Here is a 27,442-nt window from a genome sequence, read left to right as displayed (position 1 = left end):
TGCACCACTCATGCTCCCTTACACAGTCTCCTGCCCTCTCCCCCTGTCCATATTACCTTCCCTTCCCTCATGCCATATTCTCCAGCACTCCACTCAATCGCCTGCCTGCTCAGTGCCCGCTGCAACTCTTCTCAAGCACTTCATATTTCTGCACTCCTTCAGTCTGCCTCTAGCTCCCCATATCACCCCTCTTCAGAGCTGCCAAGTATTGTGCTACTCCGTGCATGACATTTTATGCAAATTATTTAATTAGTTAATTTTTATCTATCTAATTTGCAAATTGCCAGAAACATCAAGTTTAAAAACACTAGGTGGGTTTAGTGGTGGTGAAAGGCATTGGCTAGAGAGTAAATGTCCACTGAGCAGTAGGAGCAAGTATGGGAAGGCAGAATCTTATTCCTTGCATTTCCCAAAGAGAGGGGACACTGATTCTATGATGCCTCACTCGTTGCCTCCCCTCTGCTGCTCCATGTGCTGGGGAAAGCAGAGAGCACCCAGAAGAGGGGACAAATGATACGTCTACACTGCAAAATTAAACAACTTACAGCAGTCTCAGGGCCCAGGTTTACAGACTCGGGCGTGCACTATAGTACCAAAAATAGCAATGTAGATGTTCCTGCTCCAGCTGGAGCTCAGGGTGTGAGACCCACCCCCTTCGCAGGGTTTCAGAGAAGTATAATAGGTAAATGTGGCGTGATTGTCCTTCTCAGAAGCCATGCTAGTTGTCTCATAATATATCATCTTCATCTATGTTTTTTATTTTATATTTTTCTTCACTACTCTGCTTTCTTTGTGTCACTGGAGTGGTGTAAAGGGGATGGACACTGGCCTCATCTCCCAACAGGGGATAAGAGGTGGCAAAGTCATTTTCTACACCCTCCTTTCTCCTACGCTCTACACCCTGGTATAGGGCTGGTATCAGGGCAGAGAGGGTGTGTGAGCACAGCAAAATCCCCAGCTGGCAGACAGTCCCTTAGGGACCATTGCCACTTCTCAGGGGTTAGAGCAGTCTCCGGTAAGCTCTCCTGCCCCTCAGCATTGATACAAAATCAACCAGAGAAGCAAGAAGTAGTAATTGGCTGAGAATCCCACCCCTCCTATGCTGCACTGAACTGAGCTACGGCCAAGCAGAGAGTCTTGCCCTAAATGATCACAGTTTGGAAGTCAAATCAGTGGCCAACAAAATGTTAACTTAAAGCAAAATGGCAAGAGTGAAAACTCTGGGCCTAATTCTGATCTAACTTACACCAGAGTAACACTGTTGTAGAGCCATTAACTTGAATGGAGATACTTCTAACGTACAAGATCAAAATCAGGCCCTATGTTTGTCTATCTGTCCAGACTGGGGACTGCAGCAATCCAGAGTTAAGTATCTACATTAAAAATGTTGTCACTCACAAAATCCTTCCTTAGAACAACAAAAATATTTGAAATGCAGTCCAAATCTCCTGGCTTGCCAAATTTGCAGGGGCATATACCCATGGAGATTTAAGATCAGCCACTGTGCATGGATCTTATTAATATTGATTTTTTAATAGAAATTGGGCTCTGTATCATCTGTTATATGCAGAGACTGTAGTATTCAAACAGCAGCAAAATGTAAATGCCACCATTATTGTAAAGAGTACATGCTAACATTTGCATAGCAGCTAACGGTATTTTGTGGCGTTGTTACTACAAAACAATTCATGCTAGTTCATTTGCCAGGTTTTGTTAGAGACACTTGCAAAAACCAGTTGTGCTTTGGATGTTAGATATCAGCATGGCAGACTGTGCTTTTCCTTCTTTGTGGTTTTCAGCTCTACATCTATGAGTGTGCAGAATATATTGAAATTTACAATAATTTTGATCTTTGAGCACTTCCAAGAGAGTTATTTCAATGTACTATCTGCTCACAAGCATGGTGCAGATGCTTAAGAGTGAGAGAAGTGGCATCAGTGCAGATCTCGGATTTCAGAGAAGAACTCTGTATTGGGTTATTATAGTGAGCTCACAAACAGTGCGCTTTTTTGTTTTTGTTAAATAAATGTACTTAGAGATGTTAGGGTGGTGGTCTTTGGGGGAAGGCAGGGTGCGTTGTCTGTTTAAAAACTAAAGCAGGGGACTGAATGGGTTAGAACTGATGGGCTACACAGCTTTTCACCTTTGGGTGGTTCTTCATAATCTGTTCCTAGGCGATCATGATCAAAAATTGATGGGTGTTCATCGGCCTCTGCGAAACAAATTGGTAGCCTCGCCAGTTGTTGTTAACTTTTCCATTGTTCATTATTTAAAAAAAAAAATTACACAATGCTATTCCTTTGCATAGGAAATCAATGGGACTTAGGCACCTAAACACCTTTGAGAATCTGGGCCTCACTGTTGAGTGTGGTGCCATTGACATCAGTAGTGGTAGAGAGAAGATGAGTTTGAGACAGCCCTTGAGGGATGGGCCTTCTAGAGTGGGCGGGATAATTGATGTATGCTTGGCGGTAAATGCTACACTTGATAATAAGGTAAGGGGTATGAAGATTAGGCCTATAGGTAAGATTAGATTGTAATATCGTCTTCTTTGCCCCGCAAAATGACAATTTTAATAAAACAAAACTGGACACCATTTCAGGAGAGCCCAGGAAACCTGATTAGCGTTCATATTATAAATGTACGCACACTCAGCTGGCCTGACAGAACAGTTTGGGGCAGATTAAAGGATCATACTTCTTGAAATTACTACTGGGGTGATCCACTTATTATTACTTGCTTACACTGGCTTTGCTTTTCATAACCACTGAATTCCCCTTTTTGTTGTGTTTTGTTTAAATCAGGGCCCTGGGAAAAAATGGATTGTAAGGTAGAAAAATAAGAACATAAGAATGGTCATACTGGGTCAGACCAATGGTCCATCCAGCCCAGTATCTTGTCTTCCAACAGTGTCTGGTGCCAGATGTTTCAGGGAATGAACAAAACAGGGCAATTATCAAATGATCCATCCCCTGTCGTCCAGTTCCAGCTTCTGGCCGAAATGTTAGCCTACCATTCTTAGGTGTCTCATTAATAACTCTTTCAGGCACCCATCATACTGTTGGCACTATACAAATAATGTCATATTACACAAATAATGTAGAGCCCAGGCAGTTAGAATGCTATGTCTGTGGATAGACTGAAGTGGATATTCAGTTGAAGGTTCCAAGGATGTAATATCAACAGAGTATTCCATTTACGCTGTTACATCATGTATGACTTTGAGGCAGACACCTACTATTCATGCCTCAGTTTCCTCATCTGTCAAATGCTTACTTTAGCCACAAGGATTTACTGAGGCTGTATTAATTTGTGTCTGTAACAAGGTTTGTGGTTTGGAAGATGATGTAGCCATGGAAAGTATTAACTGTAATTGATTATTAGTAGGGCCTGCAGATGGAATTCATTTTTTATATTATTTAGACAACAAAAAGACTTGTCATTGTTTTGTGTTCATATATCAAGTTCAAAGGATCCGAGAAATCTCAGAAATGTGGTCAGTTGAATTTTTTCAACATTTTAAAATATTTCAGCCATTACTATCATGATGGAAGTTGAATACAAAAATTGCATAATATTAGTCATATCATCTGCCCTAAGCCAATAAACAAACGTTAAGACTGTTTCTGCATCTCTGATTTTCATGTTTTGCCTAGAAAATACAGCATGCTATATTCTTCTAAGACCAATGCAATATTTATGTACAATACAATTAGGCAAGAAAGAACAAAAAGCTAAGTTGTCCCTATATGGGTTATTCACACACATACAGGACTAGAAACCTACAAGTTTGGATTTATAGTTTCTGCCGGATAGTTTGTTCAAGATGTAGGATTTCTTCCTCCATGGAACAGAATTAGGATTTGGCCTCAAAAACCTTTGGATCACTGAAGATCTATACAGGCCCTCTGCTACTGTAGTGTTTGCCAATCCCCATGACCTTACAGCCCTTTCAAGGGATCCATGTCCTTATAATGTCTCTGATTGCTGCAGCCACCTAAACTCCCCTAAAGAGGGTTTCAAATGAGGGACAGGAAATTGGCATATTGTAAATTAATGCTGACACTGTCTGTGTTAATTTGTGCCAGAAATCCATGTGGGAGGGGTAGAGGTGATATTGCAGAAAGCAACAGTCCTCACACCCCATCCTCTCCTGAGCAGTGACAATATCCTAGAGCCAGCACTCCCTCCCTATGTGAATCCACTGCTCTCTGGTCTCCTTCATTGCAGGGAACATTTGGACAGAAGATCAGTCCTAGTCAGAAAGCCTGTGTAGTTCAGTGCAAAAAGAGCTGCATATGGGGTATATTTTAAAAACAGTACAAGGGCACCACTTCTATTAATTTTAGCAAAAGGTATGTAACTAAAGTCCCACATATTTAGGCATTAATATTAAGGAAGGACTCACCTGCCAAGATGTGGATTATAACGAAGGGTATTTTATGACATCATTAGTACACATTACTAATTTTATATAATATGTTTAGGGAAACAGCACAGTCTGGAGAACTGAGTCCAGGACCTAAGAACTGAGGCACTCCTGCTCTGCCATTAACAGGATTTGGCCTTGGGCAAGTATTTTAACCTTTCTGTATCTTAATTTTTCCAGCTGTAAAATGGGTATAATGGTATTACTTACTTACCCCACAGGATTGTTATATTAAGTAATAAATGAGTGTACTGTGCTTCAAAGATGTAGTGTGCCTCACTATTGCTGTGTATCCATCTAACCGTATCTAATATGTGAGCATTTTGAAGTTAGCAGGATAAAATGTAATGTGATAAAATGATGAGTCAGATTGTCAAAAGCAAAAATACAAAAAGGTATACATAGCAGAATAATGCATTTTTTTTTATTTTTACTACCTCTGACTCATGATTTATATTATGCATTCTACTAAGTTCAAAGTTTCCTTTCACAAAGAGAGAGCTATATGAAACAGCTGTGCTTCAAACCATTTTACTTCAATTGTAGTAGCAGGTTTTAGAGTTTAAATCATTAACAACCTCTTAGTGAACTTTTATCCAAATGACTGCAAGTCACAAAGAGAACACTTCTCTTTCACCAACTACCTTTTGTGCTTTAGTGAGACCTAGTCCCTTTTCTATTTTTTTCCTCCTCCTCATGTCTTTCTTTGAAGAAAGATGTGTGATTTGTGAAGTAATGAAAGTAGGTATCAGTTAATGAAAACTGCTATACTGGGTTCTTAATGCACATTGGAATTGCTTCAGGATAAAGCTTCATATACCTGCTTTACAGCAGGAAAAAAGTAAATTTCAGAAGTCAAGATTGCTGTGTGCACTGTCGGAGCATTATGTAGCAGTTAAACCATCCATTGGCGTGATCTAATCTTGATCCCCCCTCCCCTTTTTGTCAAGGAGTTGTGATTTGCATGCTGACTGCATTTTTTCATATTTTTAACTGCACTAGGGATTTTTAAAACCTGGTATTATATTATTGCATCAATGCAGTTATTTATCCATCACGCTTTTTGTTTTTTCCCCATATAATAATTAATTTTTCAGAGGGGGGAGGGGAAAGAGGTCATCCACACCTTTCCCCAATTAATTTAAATTGAAATTAACTACACAAGCTGTTTCTTTTTCTCCAAACATCCCATAGAATTCTCTTTAAAAGCTGGTAATTTTCCCTCCCCCTCCACCAAAAAAACCCCCACTTTAATCAGATTTGTTTTAAAAAATAATCAGTTATTTTATTTGGTTTTATAGGAAACGTGACTGAATTGCAATGTGAACGGTCGACATATAAACTGCCCCCCCTTCAGATCGAAGACAACGGGGCAAATAATTTAGGAATTGCATCCTCCCCTTGTGAACCCTTCCTAAACGGAGCGCTTGCAATTCGGTGTCTAAAGTACAGCCTGGGAGCCTGGGGGCACCTTCCTCTTTGCTCTGCCTCTGTGTGTCTGTCTCTCTTTCCAGCCTGTGTGTGAGCTGGGAGCTCGGCTGCCGCCGCCGCCGCCGCTGCCCTTTGATCCCTGCATTAGTGTTAGTTAGGGGCTTGGAGACACACAGGGAGCAGCCATAGACACCGCCGCACCAGCCCTCCTTATTGACACCGCACATAGCACACGCTCACTCTCCCACAGATTAGATCCATTCCCATTGAAGAATATTGCGACCGGGGACAAGCCAGGTGCACGACCGGGGGAGGGGGAGCGGGGGGGACGAAAGAAAGAAAAGGGGGAAGCAAAAGAAACCCCCCTTCTTGTTGGCTCCAGGAAAACCAGCTTCAATCCCATTCCCCAGCAGAAGAAGAAACCCCCCGCTACCGGCCGCCCCCGGCCCCCGCTTTGTGCCTGCCTTTGCCCCCCTTTGGTTTTATTTGATCTCCCATTAAACCAAGGAGGAGAATGTGAAAAAAGGGGGAAAATGCCCAGGAGGAAGCAGGAGCAGCCCAAGCGCCTCTCTTCACGTAAGTGCCCCCTCTTTTGCCATTTTCTCCTTCCTTCTCTCCCTGTCTCCTTCCTCTCTGCAGCCGCCTCCGTTGTTTTGTGCATTAGTTTAGGGTTACAGAGGTGAAACTGACAAAGACACAGCCTGGGTTATTCCTCTTTTAGGTCTGAGCTAAGGCAGCCATGTTGGTGATGAACAGCCTTGTGCCCTTTTAATTTTTCCTCTCTCCCTCTCCTTTCCCCCCTTGCTTTGCAGCCTTCGCCCTCTCCCCCCCTTCCCTCCCCTCTCCTCTCCGCTGATTGTGCATTTGTGCGGGAGTGCGGGTTTCTCCCGGGGGCCGGCCGGGGGGCTCTTTTATTGGGGTGGGGAGGGGGGTGGCACTGGAGGGGAAGCGGCTGCTGGCGTCTTGTGCAGAATCAATCGAGAGGTCCGTCTCCGGCTAAAGGTTGCGGCTGGGCTTGTCGGCCCCGGAGCCGGGGAGGGCGAGGCGGGGAGCGGCCGAGGAGGGCACAAGGGGTGGGGGACCCACACACACGGAGCCGGGGCTGCCGCTGCGGGGGAGGCAGGGGGCAGATCGTGGCATGCGAGGTCCCTGCAGAGCAAGGGAGGCGGCGGCGGCGGCAGCAGCGGGAGGCAGCATAGGGGCTGCTCCTGGCCGCAATAAAATGAAGGGTCAGGCGAGCCAGGCTAGACTCAGGCTTCGCTACTGCTGCCCCAGCCTTGAGAAGCAGAGCTCGGGACTAAAGTGCATCGCAGCCCTCCTAGCCTACAGGCTACGCATTGACACCGAGCTCACGCTCCCCCGGCTCCTTTTCTGCCCGCTCCCCCGGCTCCTTTTCTGCCCGCTCCCCCATTTTTTCCTCTTTGCAAAACAGTTAACTTTTCTTCCTCTCTCCTTCCATTAAGCGATCGGATGCTATCGAGCGAGGCAGAGGGGGAAAGAAAACCTATAAATATCGTGCCCCGGCGTGGCGTTAGGGTCGGTCTAAGGAGGGCGGGGGGTAGATTTAGGGGTCATTTTGCTGTCTCCAGTACATATGTTCAGTGCCTGTCTGCAGCCCCTCCTCGCTGTGCCCCAGGGTTCAGTGTCTGGTGAGAGCTGAACTGCTTATGTGTCAAAGCCATGGTCGGTCACCTGAAGTTCACCAGGGAGGGGGAGGGTTAAGGTTGTGGTATATGGTGTGCAGTGTTTTTTCCGCCGCAGACAGAGTGCGATCGATTACCTCTCTCCATATATTTTTAGCTATCGGGGAAGGGGTTTGAGGCACCGCTTCCCCTCCTAGCCCTTTACCACCTCCCGGACACTGTCAACCTGGCACATTAGCCAACGCAGAGGTGGGGGAAGAAATGGCACTTGCAGCTCCACAAATATTTCTCTCTCCCTTTCTTTCCGCTGGAGCCGACTCACAGGGCTTGGGGTTGTGTGTGTGTGTGTGTGTTTTTATTTGCCCCTGTACAGTCCTTTCACCATCTGCCCGCTAGAGGATCTGAGTCTGAAACACACACACATACAGAGAATTCCCCATATAGAAATCTATCTAGTTCAGGAAGCTTGCACAAGTGAGTTCATGAAAGTGCAGTGGTCTGTGTTTGCACCACTGCTGCTTTCCTCCAGTTCACTGATCTCTAATAAGGGAAAGGAGAGGAGGGGGGGCTAATCTCTCCTTTGTATGTATGATTTGGGTGTTGGCATGAACATCAAACTTCCACAAAATAACAACTTTGAGAATAGTGGTTGAGAAAACAAGATTTTAATTTTAAACTTTTGTGTGGGGGGGGTGAGGGGGGACGGATGGCTGGTGAGGGCAGAAAATTCTTCTGAATTGACAGAATTTGGAAATTGAGTTCTGTGTGTGCAGATAAGATAGCTTTGCAGGCAGCTGCAGACTGCCCTGCTGGTGACCTTGACCCTGACCTGGTGCGACTACCCTCTGTTTCTTTAGGGCTGAGATGAAATTCAGTCTCCATTTTAGTTCACTTGGGTTGTGCCTCTCGTGCACAGACCGCTGCTAATTATGCTCAGTTTTATGTACTGGCTTTTCCTTACCCCTCAAGTTGCATGCTGTTACCCACTCACCCCCAGACTCCCTGCTCTAGTAAAGTAACATTTGCTGAACTGAGGAGCAGTTGCCTTTGTTGAAGTACTGTGCAAAGCTAGGTGTTTAAACTCAGGGCCTAATTTGCAGAGTTTTTACACTAATTTTTGAGCTAAGTAGTGGGTTTTTTTCCTGATGTGTGCTTATGCACTAAATTTTTCTAAACTAATGTCAGTTTTGCTTGGTGGGATTTATATTTTTATAGACAAATTGCACTGGGATTAAAAGATGTTCTTGGAAAATAATGTATTAGGTAATTCAGTAAGAATTGTTCAAATGCTGTTATGCATTCAAAGGGTCCTACAGAGTTAGAAAATGTCTTGGGAGTCCATTGCAATTAGTGTGCAAATGCTATAAATAGTGACTTTTGTGACATTTTAGTGTTAACATGTACTAAATGTAAAATATATTTTGATTTTAAGGTTCAAATTGATTTTAGCAATATGTTTCCTAGATAAACAGTATATACATATTTCATTCAAGAAGATCCCCAAATCTGAAACTGCAGTAGGAGAATGTTAAGGTTGCATAGTTAAGCACTAAAGTCTGGAAATGAAATAGTTAAGAATGTACTTGCAACCTTAACTCTTCCATCCATTATGCATTTACATTATGATAAAGTCTTTATTTACATAATAACTTGCTAATTCTTAAATGCAATATAATATGCATATCTTGTGTATCTAAGGTTGCTATGTACGACATATGGGCCAAACAGAGTGTATTAAAGTGAATTATATGGAAAATACACAGTAAAACATTGTTACACAGCATACTACAGGTTAACTATAACAGAGAATATAGTGAAAATTTGCTGACATGCCTTGTATACTTAAAGGTGTAACTTTTCTCATATAAATAGTCCTGTTGACTTTAACAGGATTTCATATAGGACTGGTCTTGTCCATAAATTTAAGCACATATGTAAGTACTGTATTTTCAGGACCTACTCCCTAGTTATTTCTTAGTTAACAGTCTTATTCCTTGAATTGCATTTAAGGAAGTCTGTATTGTCCATCAAAAAGAAATTGCAGCAGAATAATACATGGTTACTGAATAATGCTACAATTCTGTACTTACAGAAACCGACCACAGTTGAAACCACTTACATGTGTAAAGTTACAAGTATTTGCAAGATTGGGGCCTCAATTATTAAAACACATGCCTCGGAGAGAAAGTGTATAAAAAGTTTATCAAAGTTATACTGGACCATTACAACAATTAAAATAGTGTAAATATAGGAGAATGAAAACAATTGCAAGATGGTAGCCGTATGTTTCTAAGGTTGTAGAATAAAAAGTATATTATGTTGTTTTGAGAAACAGTATTGCCTATTTTTGGTGGCTTTTTTTTTTATGAACAAGAAATTCCATAATTAAAGTTTTTAGCTAGACATGGCCAGAATGCCTACCCTTCCCCACCTTACAAAATACAGTGAATGCTTCTTTCCTACTTTTAAAGGTGCAAATTAATAAGGCTAAGGTTTAACAAATTGCTGTGGAGCCCGTGGCTCAGTCGCTACCCATCCTCACTAAATTTTTCACAGCCATGTGTAGCATAGTCTTTCTTAATTTACAAACCTAGTTATATTACCTTTATTAAAAACTTGCCATGCATGTGGAGAGTGTGGTTTTCAAATGCTCATAACTCACATAAATCAATCAGTTTCAACTGGAACACTCAAAGGCTGTCTCCTCAATGAGGGATATTTCCATAGCATAGCTACTTCAGTGCTTAGAGATAATTAAAAGAAAAAGTTGTAGGTGTGTGTTTTAAAATGGAGAAAATATTTTCTTGTTTACTTCCTCCCCTCATTTTGAATTGTTTTTTCTTGGATTTTCCAACAAAAATTCACGTTCTGGCAGAAAGTGGAACATGCCTTACTGGAAACATGGCAGTCTGAAAAGTGAAAGTTTCAGAAAGTAGTGAGGCTTGAAACAGGTGATTAGAATGTCAACTTTCAAGTCACCTTTACTATAGCAGTCACTATTGCTTTGACTTTAATTCAGTTTCAAGGGCTTACAGGAAGTGCAAAATGCAACTAGTAGACTGATATTATATAAGTTCAAACTAAATTTGTCAGACTGATCTGGACAATGTCCTCCTAAATGTTAAATGGCTATTGTCTGAGGAATGTATTTAATCAAGTACAAACTTCAATATAACTCTTTGTTGAATTTATTTTGCTAATTAAGTAAATGTAATTGTGGCACTATATTGGTACAAACAGCATAGTTGAATTTTTAGGAGGAGCCTCATAACTGTTCAGTTATCATGCCTAGGATACAGTCCTGAACATTCCCTTATACGAAGGGTTCTCAAACTGGGGGTCCGGACCTCTCAGGGGGTCGCGAAGTTATTACATGGGATGGGGGGTCACGAGGTGTCAGCCTCCAGCATTTATAATGGTGTTAAGTGTTTTTAATTTATAAGGGGCATCGCGCTCAGAGGCTTGCTATGTGAAAGGGGTCACCAGTACAATAGTTTGAGAACCACTGCCTTATACTATTCTGAAACTGAATTTCAACTGACTCATATTCTACACCTAATTTACCGCATGTTCCATTTAGCCTTTTGTTATCTCATTTTTTGTTGTAGTAATTTATTGACAAAGAGCGTAAAGAAAATGTTGCTAGATAAATTCAATATTATTTAAAGTTTCTTTCTTTTTTCTCTTTCTATTCTTTGTTTGTTTGGAGATTTGATAGTTTGAGACTACAGTAGGCATTATGGATGGGACTTTCAAAAGGCTCCCCATACGTCACAACAGTCTTTTGCCTTCGTGCAGGAATCTAGAGCTGCCAGTGAAAAGGGCTTTTATCAGCAACAGGAGTCTCTCTCTTTTAATAGTATTTATTACCTTACTAGCAGACATCACATGTACATGGAGAAGCTTTTAACATAGTTTCTATTTATTATTTTTAACCTCTTGCCACGGCGGGGGTCATGGTATAGCTCATTGCTGACAAGAGAATACATGTAGGGAAAATTATTATTCTTAGTGAATTTGGGTTAATAATTTCATTGCTATCATCGTAGTTAACCTTGTGGTATTGTAGTGCATCTTTTACCTAAAGAGCAATATGAGATGCATACAGTGTTGTCTGCATTGCTCCACCTAAAAAAAACATTGATCTTGTTTGGTCCCTCCCATTGTTTTCCTTGAGGAAGAAAGATCACATAAATAAAGTATGCCCAAATAAATTAGATACCTACTTCAAACCACAAAAAGAAAAAGAATCAACCTCTTATGATTGTATTTTTAAAAATAATTTCTCAGCATTACACTGGGACACTTGTCAAAAGTCAGACAATGGTAGTACGTGTCTTAGTGTTGTGCGATAGTACAAAACATTAATAAATCATGTTGCCAGAGCATAAATTAGACTGCCCAAGAGCCAGCTTTGGAGCTCACTGAGCCATGTACAATTTTAGGATCTTTTGAATGAAATTTGGGACAGGGTGGGGATGCAAATTAGCATAAAGTACAAATGCAACTTTTTACAGCCCCAACAGAAGGAACCACTGTGGTGGAGTGGTGTGGAGGGTTGGGGTATGGAGACATCAGAACAGAATGCATTCTTTTAAATATATGAGAAAATTAATTTAACCTCACCTTTTGCAGGAGAGTGATTTTCTTCTTTCTTTTTCATATGTAAGAAGGTAGGGATGGAGGGAATTAAGGAAATAAATAAAACCGAACAGCCCAAGAGGAGCTGGTCTGTTCAGAATGAAGTATTAGTAATTTCCTATAATTTAATCAGACCAGATCCCAGAACAAGATAATGAGAGCTTGACCTACAAAAGAGAACTTTTTGGAAGTTAAAAGGTTTTTTAGCATGACGTTTCATAAGCCATGTGATTTGTCATGAAGCACCATATATGAGACTATTTTTGTTTTACCCCTATTGAAAGAAATCAAGATCTAGACATCAGTTCAGATGTCTATGAAGAGGTAATTTGGCTTACTCCTAGAATCCCTTCACAGTTATATTTTAGTTAAGCTACTGCACAGTCATACTTGAGTGTATTTTGTAAATAATGATGTTTCTGTTGTAATGGGAATTTTCTGTTGCCTAGTTTGCCAGGTGTAGTACTGTAATGAATACCATTTAGGTATTAGTGTAAAAAACACTTCATGGTGTAAGGAGGCTGAAAGATCTATTGATATATTTTATAAGAAAATGTTTGCAAAAGCCTAGACTTCAAAGTAGCTAACAGTACATGATGAACTCCAGTTTGAGGGTTTTCTCTTTTATTTTTTTCTCCTACAAGCAAGTCTTGTATTTTCATGCTAAGTTTGTAAATTACATTTTTATGGCATGAAAGTAAAGTACATGTCTAGATGCTGAAGCAAAAAGTCCCAGGTAGGTGAATATTATCATTCCCTAAAGCCTACTTTTAGAGGGAATTTCTTCCACTAGAAAATAGTTTTGAAATTAAAATAATAAAACTTAGGCTTGATTCTGATCTTAGATACATGGGTACATGTTGCTGAGTGTCTTGTAAAATCAGCTACTGGATCTACACACATACATTGCAGTGTAGCTGATTTTACAAAATGTTCAGTGATACACAGCCAGAGATCTGTGATAAGAATATGTCCTTTAGGAGCTTTCTTTTCACAGATTGACTGAGGGGCATAGTTAAATGCAGTAAGTGTTATGCTCCCAAGAGGCAGTTTTTCTTTTTCAGATGTATCTGTGTCAGCATGAACAGTCTGACTTCCTCTTGGGTCAAGACACTAAAGTTTTTTGGGTGCTTAATTCCAATCTCAGTCAACTCAGAGGTGCAGTCCTGGCCCTTAAAGTTATTCCTATCCTACAGAGGATTTCCTGCTGTGCGTACAATATTTAGAATAGAATACAAGATTTGATTGAATAATAGACTCCCTGGTTAAAATAAACAAAATACCCACTCCTTTTCTGCAGGACAGGTTGAATTTTAATACTCCAGACTGAGAAACAAAGAAGAGGAAAAAGCAGACTTCATGAAACAGGGCCTTTTCTCCTTTTGTTCCAGCACTTTGGCAGCACAAATGGAATGGGAGAGTGGGTAGAACTGATGAAGACTAACTTATGTAGCAGGCAAAAGCACAAGAAGAGAAGTTAGGTGTTAGGACAAACTGTTTACAAGACCTGTCAGGAAACCAAATTCTCTTTTCCTTTGCTCCCTCCGTCCCTGTCCCAAGTGCAGAAAAAGAGTAAGAATCAGTCACTAGTTGCCAGGTCTGCCTTTGAAATAGTGACCTAGATGTGAAATGTTCTGCCTGTAATTCAAAAGCCAGACAAAACACTGGAACTTGCACATAGGCTCCCATTCCCTATATCTGAAGCAGGGGAGCAAATTCAAGGTCAAGGAAGGAGCTGGGAGAGGGATCTTCACACTTGTCAGTCAGGAGGCCTGGGATGGAGACACCTGTAGGGAGCAGGAGCCGGGTGAAGGGAAGCCTCAGCTGAGTAGGGCCCTAGCCCTGGAGGAGGGGGTATAAGGATGGCAAAGCCCTGGAGACAAAGGCTAGACAAGACTTTGAGACTGGGTTGCTTTGAGCTGTTCTGAATCTATGTTTCTGCGTTAACAAAGAAAAGCCCAGATCAAAGGAACTGGAGCAGTGCACCGGTGCAGTTGTTTGGGTCACTATTTCACTCTTCTTGCTGGTGGATCAGCCTGCCAACTTACAAGAACATTTACCACTTACTGTAGAACTTCAGAGTTACAAACACTTTGGGAATGGAGGTTGTTTGTAACTCTGAAATGTTTGTAACGCTGAACAAAATGTTATGGTTGTTCTTAAAAGTTTACAACTGAACAGTGACTTAATACAGCTTTGAAACTTTATTATGCAGAAGAAAAATGCTGCTTTTAACCATCTTAATTTAAATGAAACAAGCACAGAAACAGTTTCCTTACCTTGTCAAATCCTTTTTTAAAAATTTCCCTTTATTTTTTTTAGTAACTTACATTTAACACAGCACTGTACTGTATTTGCTTTTTCTTTTTTGGGGGGGTCTCTGCTGCTGCCTGATTGTGCACCTCCTATTCCAAATTAGGTATGTGGTTGACCGATCAGCTCTTAACTCTGAGGTTCTACTGTACTACACGTTCTACTTGTAATGTAACTTCTTCTACCCTGGCATTTCTCATATTCTGGGTCCCTTACCAGTCACCAGTGTAAGATAGAGCAACCTTAGGGCTGTTCTAATTTATACTCTGCTTCCCATGGGCCCAGAACCAGTGCATTCTAAGCATACTCTGATTCATCCCTTTTTCTGGGAACTGACGTAGAACCCTTTTGCCACTTCTACACTGAGAAGGGAAACCCTCTGCACAGGGGCTATTCTGAGGGGGCATCTTCTGTCCACTTTTAATGTCCCTTTAAACTGGTGTAAAAGGGCCTTTGCAAAAAGTGTGAATCAGACTCTTGAAATCATCGTATTTGAAGGCAGTTTAGCGGCCTGTATGAAATGAGTTGATAAACTCAGTAGCGTTCCTAAAGGAGAAGTGTGCATATATATTTTTTAAAAAATCACACTTGGTGCACTTGTTGACTGTATCAGCAGAGAAGCCAAAGACTGGGCATGAAGAGGAAACTTCCCTCGCTCCTTGATGTGGTTCCCTCCAGGTCAGAGTTTAGATACGTTGTTAGGGCAGGATGAAGAAATGCATTGCTGTTGTTTATGCAGTACCTGTTCTGTGGGTAATTACAAGACTTTATTTTCCTGTATCAGCAAGTTGGGATGAAATCTAGATTCTCTTTAAAATAAAACAAGGTTTGAGAAAAGAAGGTCTTTTATTCAGTCCTAGAATGTTGATTATACGACCTCTGAACTCTGTCAAGGGTCGAAAGCTGGGGCAGTGTCTTAAACAGCATGTCGAAGAGTGAGCAATGCCTATTTCACATGGAGAGGACTGCTTCACTGTTTTAGCCTATAACTATGGGTAGCTTCCTAATCCTCTCTTGTTTGGCTCTGCTTGTTAACCCCAGCAATCCTCTCAGGGGCACAGAAAGCAGCTGTCTTTGGTAGAAAACACAGCACGACAAAAAAAACTCTTCTTGAAATTTCCCATAGATACGTACCAGAATGCCTTCACTGTGTGGGAAAAATTAAAAACACAAAGAACATAATTTACCATGTTCTAATCTGACTTTAGGAAACAGCAAAGTCAAATTACAGTGAGCTAGATTTCTGTGACATTTATAGCATATAGGAATAATTTCACCATCAAGAGGCAGGAACAGCACAACCTGAAACCATTGTCTCTGAACCCATGGGAATGCTACCAGACTTAAAGTACCATGAGTGAGCAGGAGAGAGAACAAAAGTAAATATTTTAAATGGTAAATCAGCTTCATATTATTTACGAGAGATATAGCAGTAGAAATTAAATTAGCAAAATGAAACACAAACCAATTAAAAACAAACATCTCTGTTAGAGCTGCCATGCTGTCTTGATGTCACCTGTTATGCTTGAGTATTGCAGTGCATATGGTATATGAGATCACCTTTTACTTTGTGACCCCTTGATAGAGGACGTGAGCACAATAGGGATAATTAAGGCCACTGTAGCAGCTTGAGCTTGTTTTGTTTATCTCAGCCTAAATACTATGGTAACAAGGTTTTTTAATTGATTTCCTTGGTTGTTTTATTAGACCGATCACTTGAATTACCATTACAAAGCTAGTTTCTAGCCATAACTCCAAATGCTACAGTAGCACTAGTAAGATTTAGTGTTTTGAACCATTACTGTAGAAAACTGGTGTTTTTTTATAAAAAGGAAACTATTAATTACAACATACGCTCTATAGCTACTTTTTAAACTTTAAATATTTGAATAATATAATTCCATTGAATTCAAATTAACTTTATTTTTAAATTACAACTTAAAACTAACAGCATTGTCATCTAGGGGCCAGATTCACAGGCTCACTCTGCTCCTTTTGCATTGCTAAGATGATGTAACAGCAGTGGAAGCTGTTTGTGCGTTCCTGGCTGGGGATGGTATTGGGGAGTTCCCAGAGGGTCGAGAGCCACCGTAACTGTCTTTTATTTTTCTATCCTTCTACAGCCCAGTGTGGGGGGTGTGTCAGGGATGGAAAGGATAGAGAGGAGGGTGTGGTTGGAGCACTCAGCATTCCAGCTATCCGCAGCTAGACAGTCGTGCCAGCTGACCTAGGTTAGAGAAGTCCGTGAGCCTAAACAGAATATAAAGTGATACCTCTGTTTTGGGAGCTTTCTGGGTCAGGCACAATGCCAACTAAGATGAACTTTAAGGTTCATCTGGACAGCTCACAGGACAAGGGGGCTTTAGATTTCAGGGGTTCTTGTTTTTCCTTTGGATCAACTAGGAACTTCTGTTGAGAGGCTACCCTTGTCCATTAGGCTAATGCGTTGCAGGCTTCTTTTCTTTGCCCCCAGCTTAATCTTTGGTTGATATTGATACTGACAAGAACCTCTCTGAATACAGTGGGGGTAAGGAGAAATCTGCTTTCCAGTTTTCCTCTTCTGCCTCTCCTAAAAGAGTTAGCGTATAATAACCACTTGCTTCATTCCTGCAACTGATTATAAATCTTGTTCTGTTTCCATCTCTGGCCAATGTTCATGATATCTTTTCTAGACCAGATGGAGAGGAGCTGGCATGTGATATTGACCAGTTTTTCCCTACAGATAAGGAAGCTGCAGCATCATCCATTTCTCCTCTTGATAATATCATTTCGTCATCAGTGTCATTTCCTGATGATTACAACCTGTTTCAGGAATTGATAGTTCAAATGAGAGATTATTTGGAACTCGACTCTACTATGGTTCAGGAGAAGACACATTGTTTCTTTAATGTCTTGGAGACTAAGGAAAAGGTGACAATTACTCTTCCCATTAATGAAGGCATGTAAAACCCTGCTTGGAATATCTGGTTGACTCTGGCATCTGTGCTCATCAAGAAGAGCGATCACTTATACCAGGTCCTTCTTTAGCTTTCTTCACTCACCCATCCATCTTGAAGGGCTGTAAAGTACTATGTCATCTGAGAAAGAGGCTCAAAAGAATGACTTCTTAGTACGAAGATATACTCCTCACTTACTCTGGGAATTCAAGTTGTTCATTATCAGCCCATCATGGCTAGATATCAGTACTTATGGATCTGGATGTTTCTCTTCGTGACCATCTCTTTGAGAGGCAGGGGTAAGTAGTGAAGGGCATTGATCTAACAGGGTCAAATGGTTTCTAGACTTGTTTGATGAACATTTTACAATGTTTTTGAAACCTCCTCAAGTGCGTTTGCTCAGGTGTCACTCTTCAAAGATCTCTCTGGCTTAAATCATCTAGTCTTTCAGCTGGAGCGAGGCCAAGGTAGAAGTTCTCCCCTTAAAAGGAGAGGGTCTTCTCCGTTCTAAAACAGATGATTTTTCTGAAAGATAAAAGAAACCAGATATATTGCCATATCTCTGGGACTGATTCATTATATTTAGAAGCAGAAGAGCATTATTGCATCTTCTTTCAGATTCCAGAGTCAGTACGGACACTTTCCAGGAGTTCTAGATTCACCAGCAACTGAGGAGATAGGGTAGAGGGAAATTCATTTCAGAGATGAAGTTCTTTTTCAGCTTTCAGGTCATCTTCTGCATCTGCCCAGCCACTAATTTGACAATTCATCCTGAAGCCTAGATCTGTCTTCCACTTGTAGGCTGGGACCATATCTTTGTCTCATTTGTGCAACATCTAGCACAATGGAGTCCTGATCTTCAGGTGTCACTACATTACACCATTGGAATTGTACTGTTCTTTAGACTCCCACAAGTCGGAATATGCAGCGTTCCCCCTAGAAAAGAAACCAGTGACTATAGTTCTTTGAGAGTGTTGCCTCAGAGTTCTATGCTCACGTAGGACTTTGGGATGTAGTACAAGGAACTGAGATGGCAGGGGACTGCATGGCTCTTTTATATATCATTGGCTGCACAATGGGGCACTGATGCAGAACCAATAGGCACTGCTTTTCTGGAAGATTCTTGTAGCCCACTGGTGCTAGGGGCAGGAAAGGTGCTGATCACAAAAATTTAAATATGCATAGACAACATTTTCAAAGAGTACTTGTGAGTAATCTTTATTTTCTTTTATTTTTATTTTCTACAGCTTTGTTTTTAGAATCCTTTTTTAATAAGCCAACTGTAATTCCATTTAGCTCAATTAAGGATCTGGTAATTTAAACAGTTGTGTTGGCAATGCACACATCATCTTGTAACAGGTATTGGTAATGTAAGGATGAAACCATTTACACAAGAAGAATAAAAGTCAAGGAGGCATATAATTGACCAATTTATCAACCTTAGCAGACAATTTTTTCTGATAGCATTGTGGCAGCTATGGTAAATTTACTTCTGATTGCTTAAGGGGACAGATCCTATATAGTGGGTACAACACATAACAGCAGCCCCTTCAAATGAATGGGTAAAGGAGCAGGTAATCAGCCTGTGCAACTTTGGTTCCTAGATTGGCCTTTTGGCTAATGGTGTGTCCATAGGTGCTGGAACTGGGGGTGCTGGGGGTGCAGAAGCACCCTCTGGTTTGAAGTGATTTCCATCATGTACAGGGTTTACAGTTTCAATGGCTTTCTTCACCTCCACTATACAAATTGTTCCAGCATGGCTGGGTGTGTCCTGTGAGGAAAATTTAAAATGATCCTGCTCTGCTCAATTAATAACTCCAGTACTTTACTGCCTTTTCCAATAGTCTTTAAACCAATTTCAGGCTTTCAGATGGCTGTCAGAATTATTGTGATCATTGAAGTGCCTTTGGTAGACCTTGATAATAAGTTGCAGTTACGATCAGAGAACTCTTAGCTTCATTGCAAATTGTGTGTGTGCAACAAGGCTTGCTTATATACTTTTCTTACTTTTAGTCAGTCCTTTGTGCTGAACTGATGCTCAAACTTCCTCTTGTCCACCTCTTTTTCAGCTGGAAGGGTGACTGAAATCTAGACTCATAGACTCAAAGATATTAAGGTCAGAAGGGACCATTATGATCATCTAGTCTGACCTCCTGCACAATGTAGAATCTCATCCACCCACTCCTGCAATAAACCTCTCACCTATGTCTGAGCTAGTTGTCTTGACGACCCTGGCAGGTTTAAATGACTGGCTGCACTCAAATAAGTTGCATGCATCGAGGTGCATTGAAGTTTTAATAATCTATAGCCTAAACAAATCACTTAGTCTTGGCTGCTCTAAATTGCCCAGTATGTAGAAGTATGCTTATGCCTACTTTTGGCTGTAGGACCTGAAGGTGTGGCGGGGATTGCAATACATTTCAGGTGAAGGAAGTTGCACTTTGTTTCAGGAAGCAGTCAAAACAGCTATTGGTGCATCCATTTATGGCAGTGGCAGGCCCTGTACAGGCTCTAATTTAGATGAGTCAGACACAATTGAAGGCCCTGAGAGAATAGGCAGGAGGCTCTGGGGAGTAAGAATTTGGTGAAATCAATAGTAGGAATATATATATTGTGCAAAACAGATTGGACCAACAGTTTTTATCTGATGTGGCTATCCAGTTAAATCAGGATTAGAAGGTAAGATGTTCTTGCCTTTTTTTTTTAACAGTAAGATCTTAAAAGACACATTTTGCATAAATAGCACGTACACTAAGTACCCCTCTCCAGTCTCTTCTCAGATGCTCCTTTTCTCGTGAATGGCCACTCCATAAAAACTAAGCTGCATAGGAACTCTCCCTCTCCTTTTGGTGCTTGACAGGAGGGAAGAATATAGTAACCTTAAGATAGATGCCATGATCTATCTTGTTGGCAGATACATCCTCCAAAACACGTGTTAGGCTTGGGGAGTGAGCATGACAACTCCACAGCACCATTTACAAAAATGGCTTACAGTTTTTTTTTTTTTATAAACAGGAGGGAAATGTTGCTGGTATTACTTGAGCTGTTCAAGGCAGGGGCCTACCTGTAACCATTCATTCCTCTCCAAAAATGTGGATGATCTATTTTCTGAGCCCTCTGACTCAGATTGCTATATTTAAGTCTTATCTGGTCTCATGATCATTCCTCCTTTAAATCTCTGAGCCCCCTCCCTCCAATGCATTGTCCTTCAGGGGATAAAAGAAATCCCAAAGAACAAAGATCATTGTTCCACCCCTTTACCCTCACATACCCTAAGCATGTGGTGTGATTCTCCCCATTGCCTCAAATAGAGGTATTTCCCTAACTAGATTTCACATTCCACAAGCCGTAGATAAAACTGCATGTTGATGGATGAAACCATTATGCTGCTTTGCTGGTCGACACTATGGTGATACCTTCACTTGACCCTGTTTTCCTCATTTGCTGTGTCTAGGGAGGACAAAACACTGATAGCACCATGGGCTCTTGTCTGAACAAATTTGTGGTTGTGACTTGTCTTTAGACTAGGGTCTCTGAGGCCATTCCTTAGAATCTGGCCATTGTGCAAGGTTCTGATCCATTTGAAAGTGGGCTGCCAGGTAACTGAGTCTGCCGATCTGCAGACTCAGGTATCTGCAGATAGCCAGGATTCAGCCCTCCTGTGTTTCTGCTCAAAATGCATCAATCTGGACTGTGGTTCTGTGACTAATATGAAACTTTTCAATGTGAACTTCATTAATGAGAAGCTGAAGTTCTTTCAGTATCCACAGGGCCAAATTCTTGTTCAAGAATGTCCCCAAACCATTGCAGGTCCCTCAGGAGCAAGCAGGAAGGATCATTCACTTGGCCATCACTTAAAACAATTTGACTCAGAACAGACACTGCGAGGATCTTGTATAGGCTGCAGATGTCAAGGTCATATATCTAGGGATCCTTTTGGATACAGAGCCAGCTTTTCCAGACAGCTATCTAGACTGGTGTATGGGTTAATACCCATATTGATATGCTGTATGGGAAAGCTTAAATTGGTCTTTCCCAGACAACTTCTGTTAGCAGCAAGACTCCAGTTTCTCTTCCTTCCCCAAATGGAAACAGATGACAAGGCTTCCTTGTGTGCTAGAGATGGCAGAACTGTTGAGATGACAGCTGACCTTATTTGCATTTCAGGAAAGCCAGCATCTCTGCCAACCCTGGGATCTGACACTTCCTGATTGGAACAACTTGTCATTGTAGAAAGACATTCAGAAGATGTCAAAGCAAAACGCTTCCCAAAAAAGTAAACAATCTGTTGTGTAACTCAGGAGAATCTTATCGAATTTAAAAGTTCTCTTTTCCTGGTAGCCAAAGGAAGGCGAAGTTTTCAGTGGTCCACCTGTGAGCCCTGGTGTGTAAATGTACCCACCATTTTAAGTGTACAGTGAGGAATGTGGTGCATTGCCACTTGAGTATGGAGAGACCATAAGGAGAGAATCCATGTCCTCAAGTACAATCACCTTCTAGATAACTTCATGGACCAAGTGGACTATGAAATCACTCTGCTGACTGCAGGTTCAGTGGGAGGTATAGAAGTAGTAATTGAGCTCCCTCCCATTTGGTCAGCTTCATAGGGCTTCATCAAAATCTCTAATTGACAGCTTGGCTGATTTAAGGGGACTCAGAGAAAACCCAGGCCTTTGGTAAAGGGCTTCCCAGTCTTTAGTCTCAGGTTTGAAAAAGGTCTAGGTGGTTTATGCCAGCAAAGGTATTTGGATCTCAGTCACAGTTTATCTCTTTCTTCATATAAACAAGGTGAACTCTCTTGATCTATTAATGTACAGACAGGGCAGCTCGTTCCTTTAAAGGTAAGTCAGTGAGGTCGCCATTTGGTGGTAAGGTTATGAAAGTTGTGTCCAAATATCTGTTATGGGATGTTACTTCATAGGGAATTAGTTATCTTTCAGCAAAATTGGCTACTGTAGTTTACTCATTCCCCATTAAACCTAAAAGCATTAGATACTATGAGATATGTTGTGGGAGGAGTGGAATATTTTGTTGCATTTTAGGTCTTTGAACTACTCCTCTGTGTAGTTGGTTGACATCAGCAGTGCTAAGGGAGGTTTATTTCCTTTTGACTCTCTCAAAAGGAGATAAGGGCTTTTTCTCATTTTATAAACATCTGCTATCATTGTCCCTCTATCAGGTGGATAGTGGTCCAAGCAGGTATTGATAGCACTTTTTGTAGCCTGCTCTTGTATGACATGCTACGGCCTACAAGGTGGTCTCCTTTGAAAATATTCTTATGGCATCTGACTAATCTCAGAGTGTTATGGTTAAAAAAGTTCTCTCATAGAGTATTCAACCTAGTGATTTCTTTTGAGGTTTATAATGACAATTTGAACAAAGAATGGTAATAGAGCTGCTGTCTTGCCTTAAAATTGTGATTTTTCTTTTTCCTTTGGGAAAATTGTTATTTTAGAAGACATGGCGATGAAATATAGAATCACTCCCAGGGATTTTCTCTAGCTAATTGTGTTTATATTTGCACATATTCTAAATATGAGGGAGAAAGACAGAATGTAGGAGCAGTTGTTTTCTGGCTTTTTCCTGTTATAGCTGTGCTACTCTCTAGGTCAGTCTACAATGGAGACGCTTGGTGTTGACCCCATTGGTTCGGGCACCAGCCACATTGATAAACCATTTTGTGATGAGGCCAAGAGTTGAATGGTCCTTAGATGAATCATCAGTGAACCAAAAGTTCCACTGAGAGAAGAGACAGACTTCCTGTGCTTCTTATCTATTATAGGTCACCAGCATCATGAGGGAACTGTGGGGGATGGTGTGCACTCCAGCATCCATGTGCTGTTTATGCAACTGTGTCTTTTCAGTTTTAGTTGGTGCTGTGAATGTAGTACAGAAGCTATGGCAGGCCTTTATTAAAATCATGATTTTTCTTCAGCATCCCTGTGGGAAAATCGGCATTCTACTACTCTGAATGTATAGTCTATTCCGAGACTGCTGTAAATGCCGTTCTGTGGAGGGGAGTTTCTGGAACTTCAGTGGGAACGTATCCCCCACTCCATAGCAGTCCCTGCAAGATTGGTACAGTCCAGTCAGTGCAGAAAACCATAAAAGTTCCTCAACCCCCAAAACTGCCTAATAGCTTTTATTATTCTAACTGGTTAAAAGGCAGCCTTTTTCAGCATTTCAAATAATAAAAAGTTAGTCGGCAGGTTTTTGGGCTGGGTTGGACAACTTTTATGGGATTCTGTAAAATTAACTCCCAGGTATTTTTTATCATATGGTTGCACAGCTACTATTCTTTAGACGTAGGGTTGCTGACTTTCTATCACATCTTGGTGTGAAACTAATAAAGATTCATGTGGAGTTGGCAGCCAGAGGCACACAGACAAAAGTGACGCAGAATTAGCATGTGATCTTTGGGGGAGGGAAGGGTTTCAGAGTTAAAAATAATGTATTTGAAGGTAAGTTATTTACATGGTACAGATATGTACTGTATTAGGAAAGCTGACAGAGCCATTATTTTCCCATTATTTTCTTCCATATATTTCCAGTAGGGTTACCAGGTGTCCGGTTTTGACTGTAACACGCAGTTGAAAAGGGACCCTGGTGGCTCCAGTCAGCAGTGCTGACTGGGCCGTTAAAAGTCCAGTTGGCAAGGCTGGCAGGCTCCCTACCTGGCTCCGCACAGCTACCAGGAAGGGTGACATTTCCCTGCAAGGGCGGCCAGGGAGGCTCCGCGTGATGCCCCCACCCTGAGCGCCGGTTTTGCAGCTCCCATTGGCCAGGACCTCTGCATTTCTGGCCCCAGCCGGAGCCCGCGCCCCAGCCGGAGCCCGCACCCCAACCCTTTGCCCCAGCCCAGTGAAAATGAGTGAGCGAGTGAGGGTGGGTGAGAGCGAGTGACAGAGGGAGGGGCGATGGAGTGAGCAGGGATGGGGCCTCAGAGAAGGGGCAGGACAGGGCCTCGAGGCAGGAGTGGGGCAAGGGTGCTCAGAGTTCTGTGCAATTTGAAAGTTGGCAATACTAATTTTCAGGTTTGTATTAAATTCTGAGTTACAATTCCATTGTTGGTTGATATAGTACCCACTGAATGTGCTGTTCACAAGCACTGCTTTGAGTTCCTCTACACTAATTTCATGCTGGATCCCCTCCGATCTGGTTTCTGTCCTCTCCACTCCACTGACACTGTTCTGTCCAAGGTCTCCAGCGACTTTTTACTGGCTAAATTTCAAGTCCTCTGCTCCTTCATCCTCCTTGACCCCCTGGCTGCATTTGACACTGATTGACAATACCTGACTTCTCAAAATCTTGCCCTTCCATGACACCATATTCTCCTGATTCCACTTCTTTTCCTTTCCCACTCTCCTTAGTTTTCCTCCCAGATCATCTTCAAGCTGATAATCTGGAAGTCATTCAATGCCTCCTTTTTCCTAACTGTGTCTAGGTTTTCCCATTCTGCCTCTGTAACATTTTTGTGGTCTGATCATTTATTTCTATCCACACAGCTAAAGCTTGTTCAGGCTTTCTGTTTGGCCTGTGTTGTACTGCATCCTCCTCATCCCTGGACTCTCTGACATCTATATTACCCTACCTCTAGTTCATTCATCTCCCTTGCCTTTCACTCTCCTGTGTGGAAAGCATGTATTGTGTTGGTGCCAGAGAAACAATTCCAGCAGTTGATTTAGGCTGGATAAGTCCAAGGCATAATTGACTGGCGTTTTTTTAGTTTTCAGAAATGTCCTTTTTTAAAAAAAAAAAAAATAATAAAAATTGAAGCTTGTGTAATATCCACAGCAAATCAGCAAATTCTAATATACTGATACTTTTAAATAAAAAGGGAAAATACCCATAGGGTAGAATCATAAAATATAATTTTGTAAGAACATAAGAACGGACATAATGGGTCAGACCAAAGGTCCATCTAGCCCAGTACCCTGTCTTCCGACAGTGGCCAATGCCAGGTGCCCCAGAGGGAATGAACAGAACAGGTAATCATCAAGTGATCCATCCCCTGTCGCCCATTCCCAGCTTCTGGCAAACAGAGGCTAGGGACACCATCCCTGCCCATCCTGGCTAATAGCCATTGATACACCTATCCTCCATGAACTTATCTAGTTCTTTTTTGAACTCTCTCTATGAATTTACCTAGTCATTATTTCTGGTCATTAGGATTTGCCTTTGAATCTGATTTCCTCTCAAAGCAGAGTGTCACTATATTTTTTACAAGGTAAATAAGTTAGTAAAGAGGGTTTGGCACTTTTACTGTTGCACATATTTGGGGTTCTACCGAAACATGCCTCATACTGAGCTAAATCAGTGGCAACAGCTGTCTAAGTATTTGGTTGGATTTTTAACACTGTTAGCAAGTTTAGGATGTACTTTGACTCATTTCTGTCCTCTAATCATAGAATATTAGGGTTGGAAGAGAACTCAGGAGGTCATCTAGTCCAATCCCCTGCTCAAAGCAGGACCAACACCAACTAAATTATCCCAGCCAAGGCTTTGTCAAGCCTTGCCTTAAAAATCTCTAAGGATGGAGATTCCACCACCTCCCTAGGTAACTCATTCCAGTGCTTCACCACCCTTCTAGTGAATTAGTTTTTCCTAATATCCAACCTAGACCTCCCACACTACAACTTGAGACCATTGGTTCTTGTTCTGTCATCTGCCACCACTGAGAACAGCCTAGCTCCATCCTCTTTGGAACCCCCCTTCAGGTAGTTGAAGGCTGCTATCAAATGCCCCCTCACTCTTCTCTTCTGCAAACTAAATAACCCCAGTTCCCTCAGCGTCTCCTCGTAAGTCATGTGCCCCAGCCCCCTAATCATTTTCTTTGCCCTCCGCTGGACTCTTTCCAATTTTTCCACATCCCTTCTGTAGTGGGGGGGACCAAAACAGGACTCAGTACTCTAGGTGTGGCCTCACCAGTGTCGAATAGTCGAATAGGAATAATCACTTACCTTGATCTGTTTGCAATGCTCCTACTAATACAGCCCAATATGCCGTTGGCCTTCTTGGCAACGAGGGCACACTGTTGACTCTCATCCAGTTTCTTGTCCACTGTAATCCCCAGGTCCTTTTCTGCAGAACTGCTGCTTAGCCAGTCGGTCCCCAGCCTGTAGCGGTGCATGGGATTCTTCCGTCCTAAGTGCAGGACGCTGCACTTGTCCTTTTTGAACCTCATCAGATTTCTTTTGGCCCAATACTCCAATTTGTCTAGATGTAATCCTGAGACATGCTGAGTACTTACAACTTCCACTGATGGTCAAATATTGACAAACAATTCAAGGACCAATCCTACAAATGCTCTATGTGTACAGAGTTCCCATGGGAGTAAGCAAAGAAGAGTCTTTACAGGATCAGCCCCATAATCCTTGACAAGAGAAACTTGAACAATTGTTGGATAATTTACAGCAGCCAAATTCTGCTCCCACTGAAGTTACATTACATTTTCGGCCAAATTCTCATTAACTTATCCATTTGCAAAGTCCAGGCGATTTATACTCCCCAAGACTAGAACTTAATTTTCTAATTAAAAAAAATTCAATACCAACCCTTATGCTCATAAGTATCCCTGCAGTAACAATGTATAGCCTGTATATGATGGAAAAATTCAGTAAGGAAATATATTTTCCTTCCAAGTTTTTCAGGACTCCTCATAAGCAGTGAGTCAGATATAATTATGAGAAAATCTTGTGTCTTTTCAAATAGTGCTGTTCAAATTGTCCAACACAAACTCAAAATACAGCCAGAGTTTGTTGATAGGCTCCCTGTGGATGACACACAGTTCAAGCAGACCAGCTCCAACTGTCAAATGAACATCCTGGATTCTGGGGAGGGGATTATGATTTAATTTGAAACCATAGGAAAGTTGGTGGGTTCAGGTGTGTTTCTTTGAGTTTTCAGCTTTGCTCAAGCACAGGGGGCATGAATCCATATGAACTAAATGCCTCCCCAACATGCACCTGCTCCCATGTGATATAAAACCATCAGGCTTCATACAGCTTCTTTAAAACCAAAACACTAATGTTTAAATGGAAGTTGGACTG

At 41.6% G+C, this 27,442-nt stretch overlaps 1 protein-coding gene across 1 annotated transcript in view; it reads left to right on the top strand.

Annotated features, from left to right (window-relative positions):
- Nucleotides 1-6,134: 6,134 nt before the first annotated feature.
- ZNF827 (zinc finger protein 827) overlaps nucleotides 6,135-27,442 on the top strand; it is a 134,175-nt gene continuing 112,867 nt past the window's right edge. Inside the window, exon 1 of the mRNA XM_077814457.1 lies at nucleotides 6,135-6,436. Coding sequence (XP_077670583.1) covers nucleotides 6,394-6,436 — 43 coding nt within the window. The 5' untranslated portion in view covers nucleotides 6,135-6,393. The remainder of the gene's footprint in view (nucleotides 6,437-27,442) is intronic.

Source organism: Eretmochelys imbricata, chromosome 4, assembly GCF_965152235.1.
Source record: "Eretmochelys imbricata isolate rEreImb1 chromosome 4, rEreImb1.hap1, whole genome shotgun sequence".
Classification (NCBI taxonomy): domain Eukaryota; kingdom Metazoa; phylum Chordata; order Testudines; family Cheloniidae; genus Eretmochelys; species Eretmochelys imbricata.
Note: the sequence above shows the minus strand (reverse complement) of the source record. Positions and strands in the feature narration are given on the sequence as shown.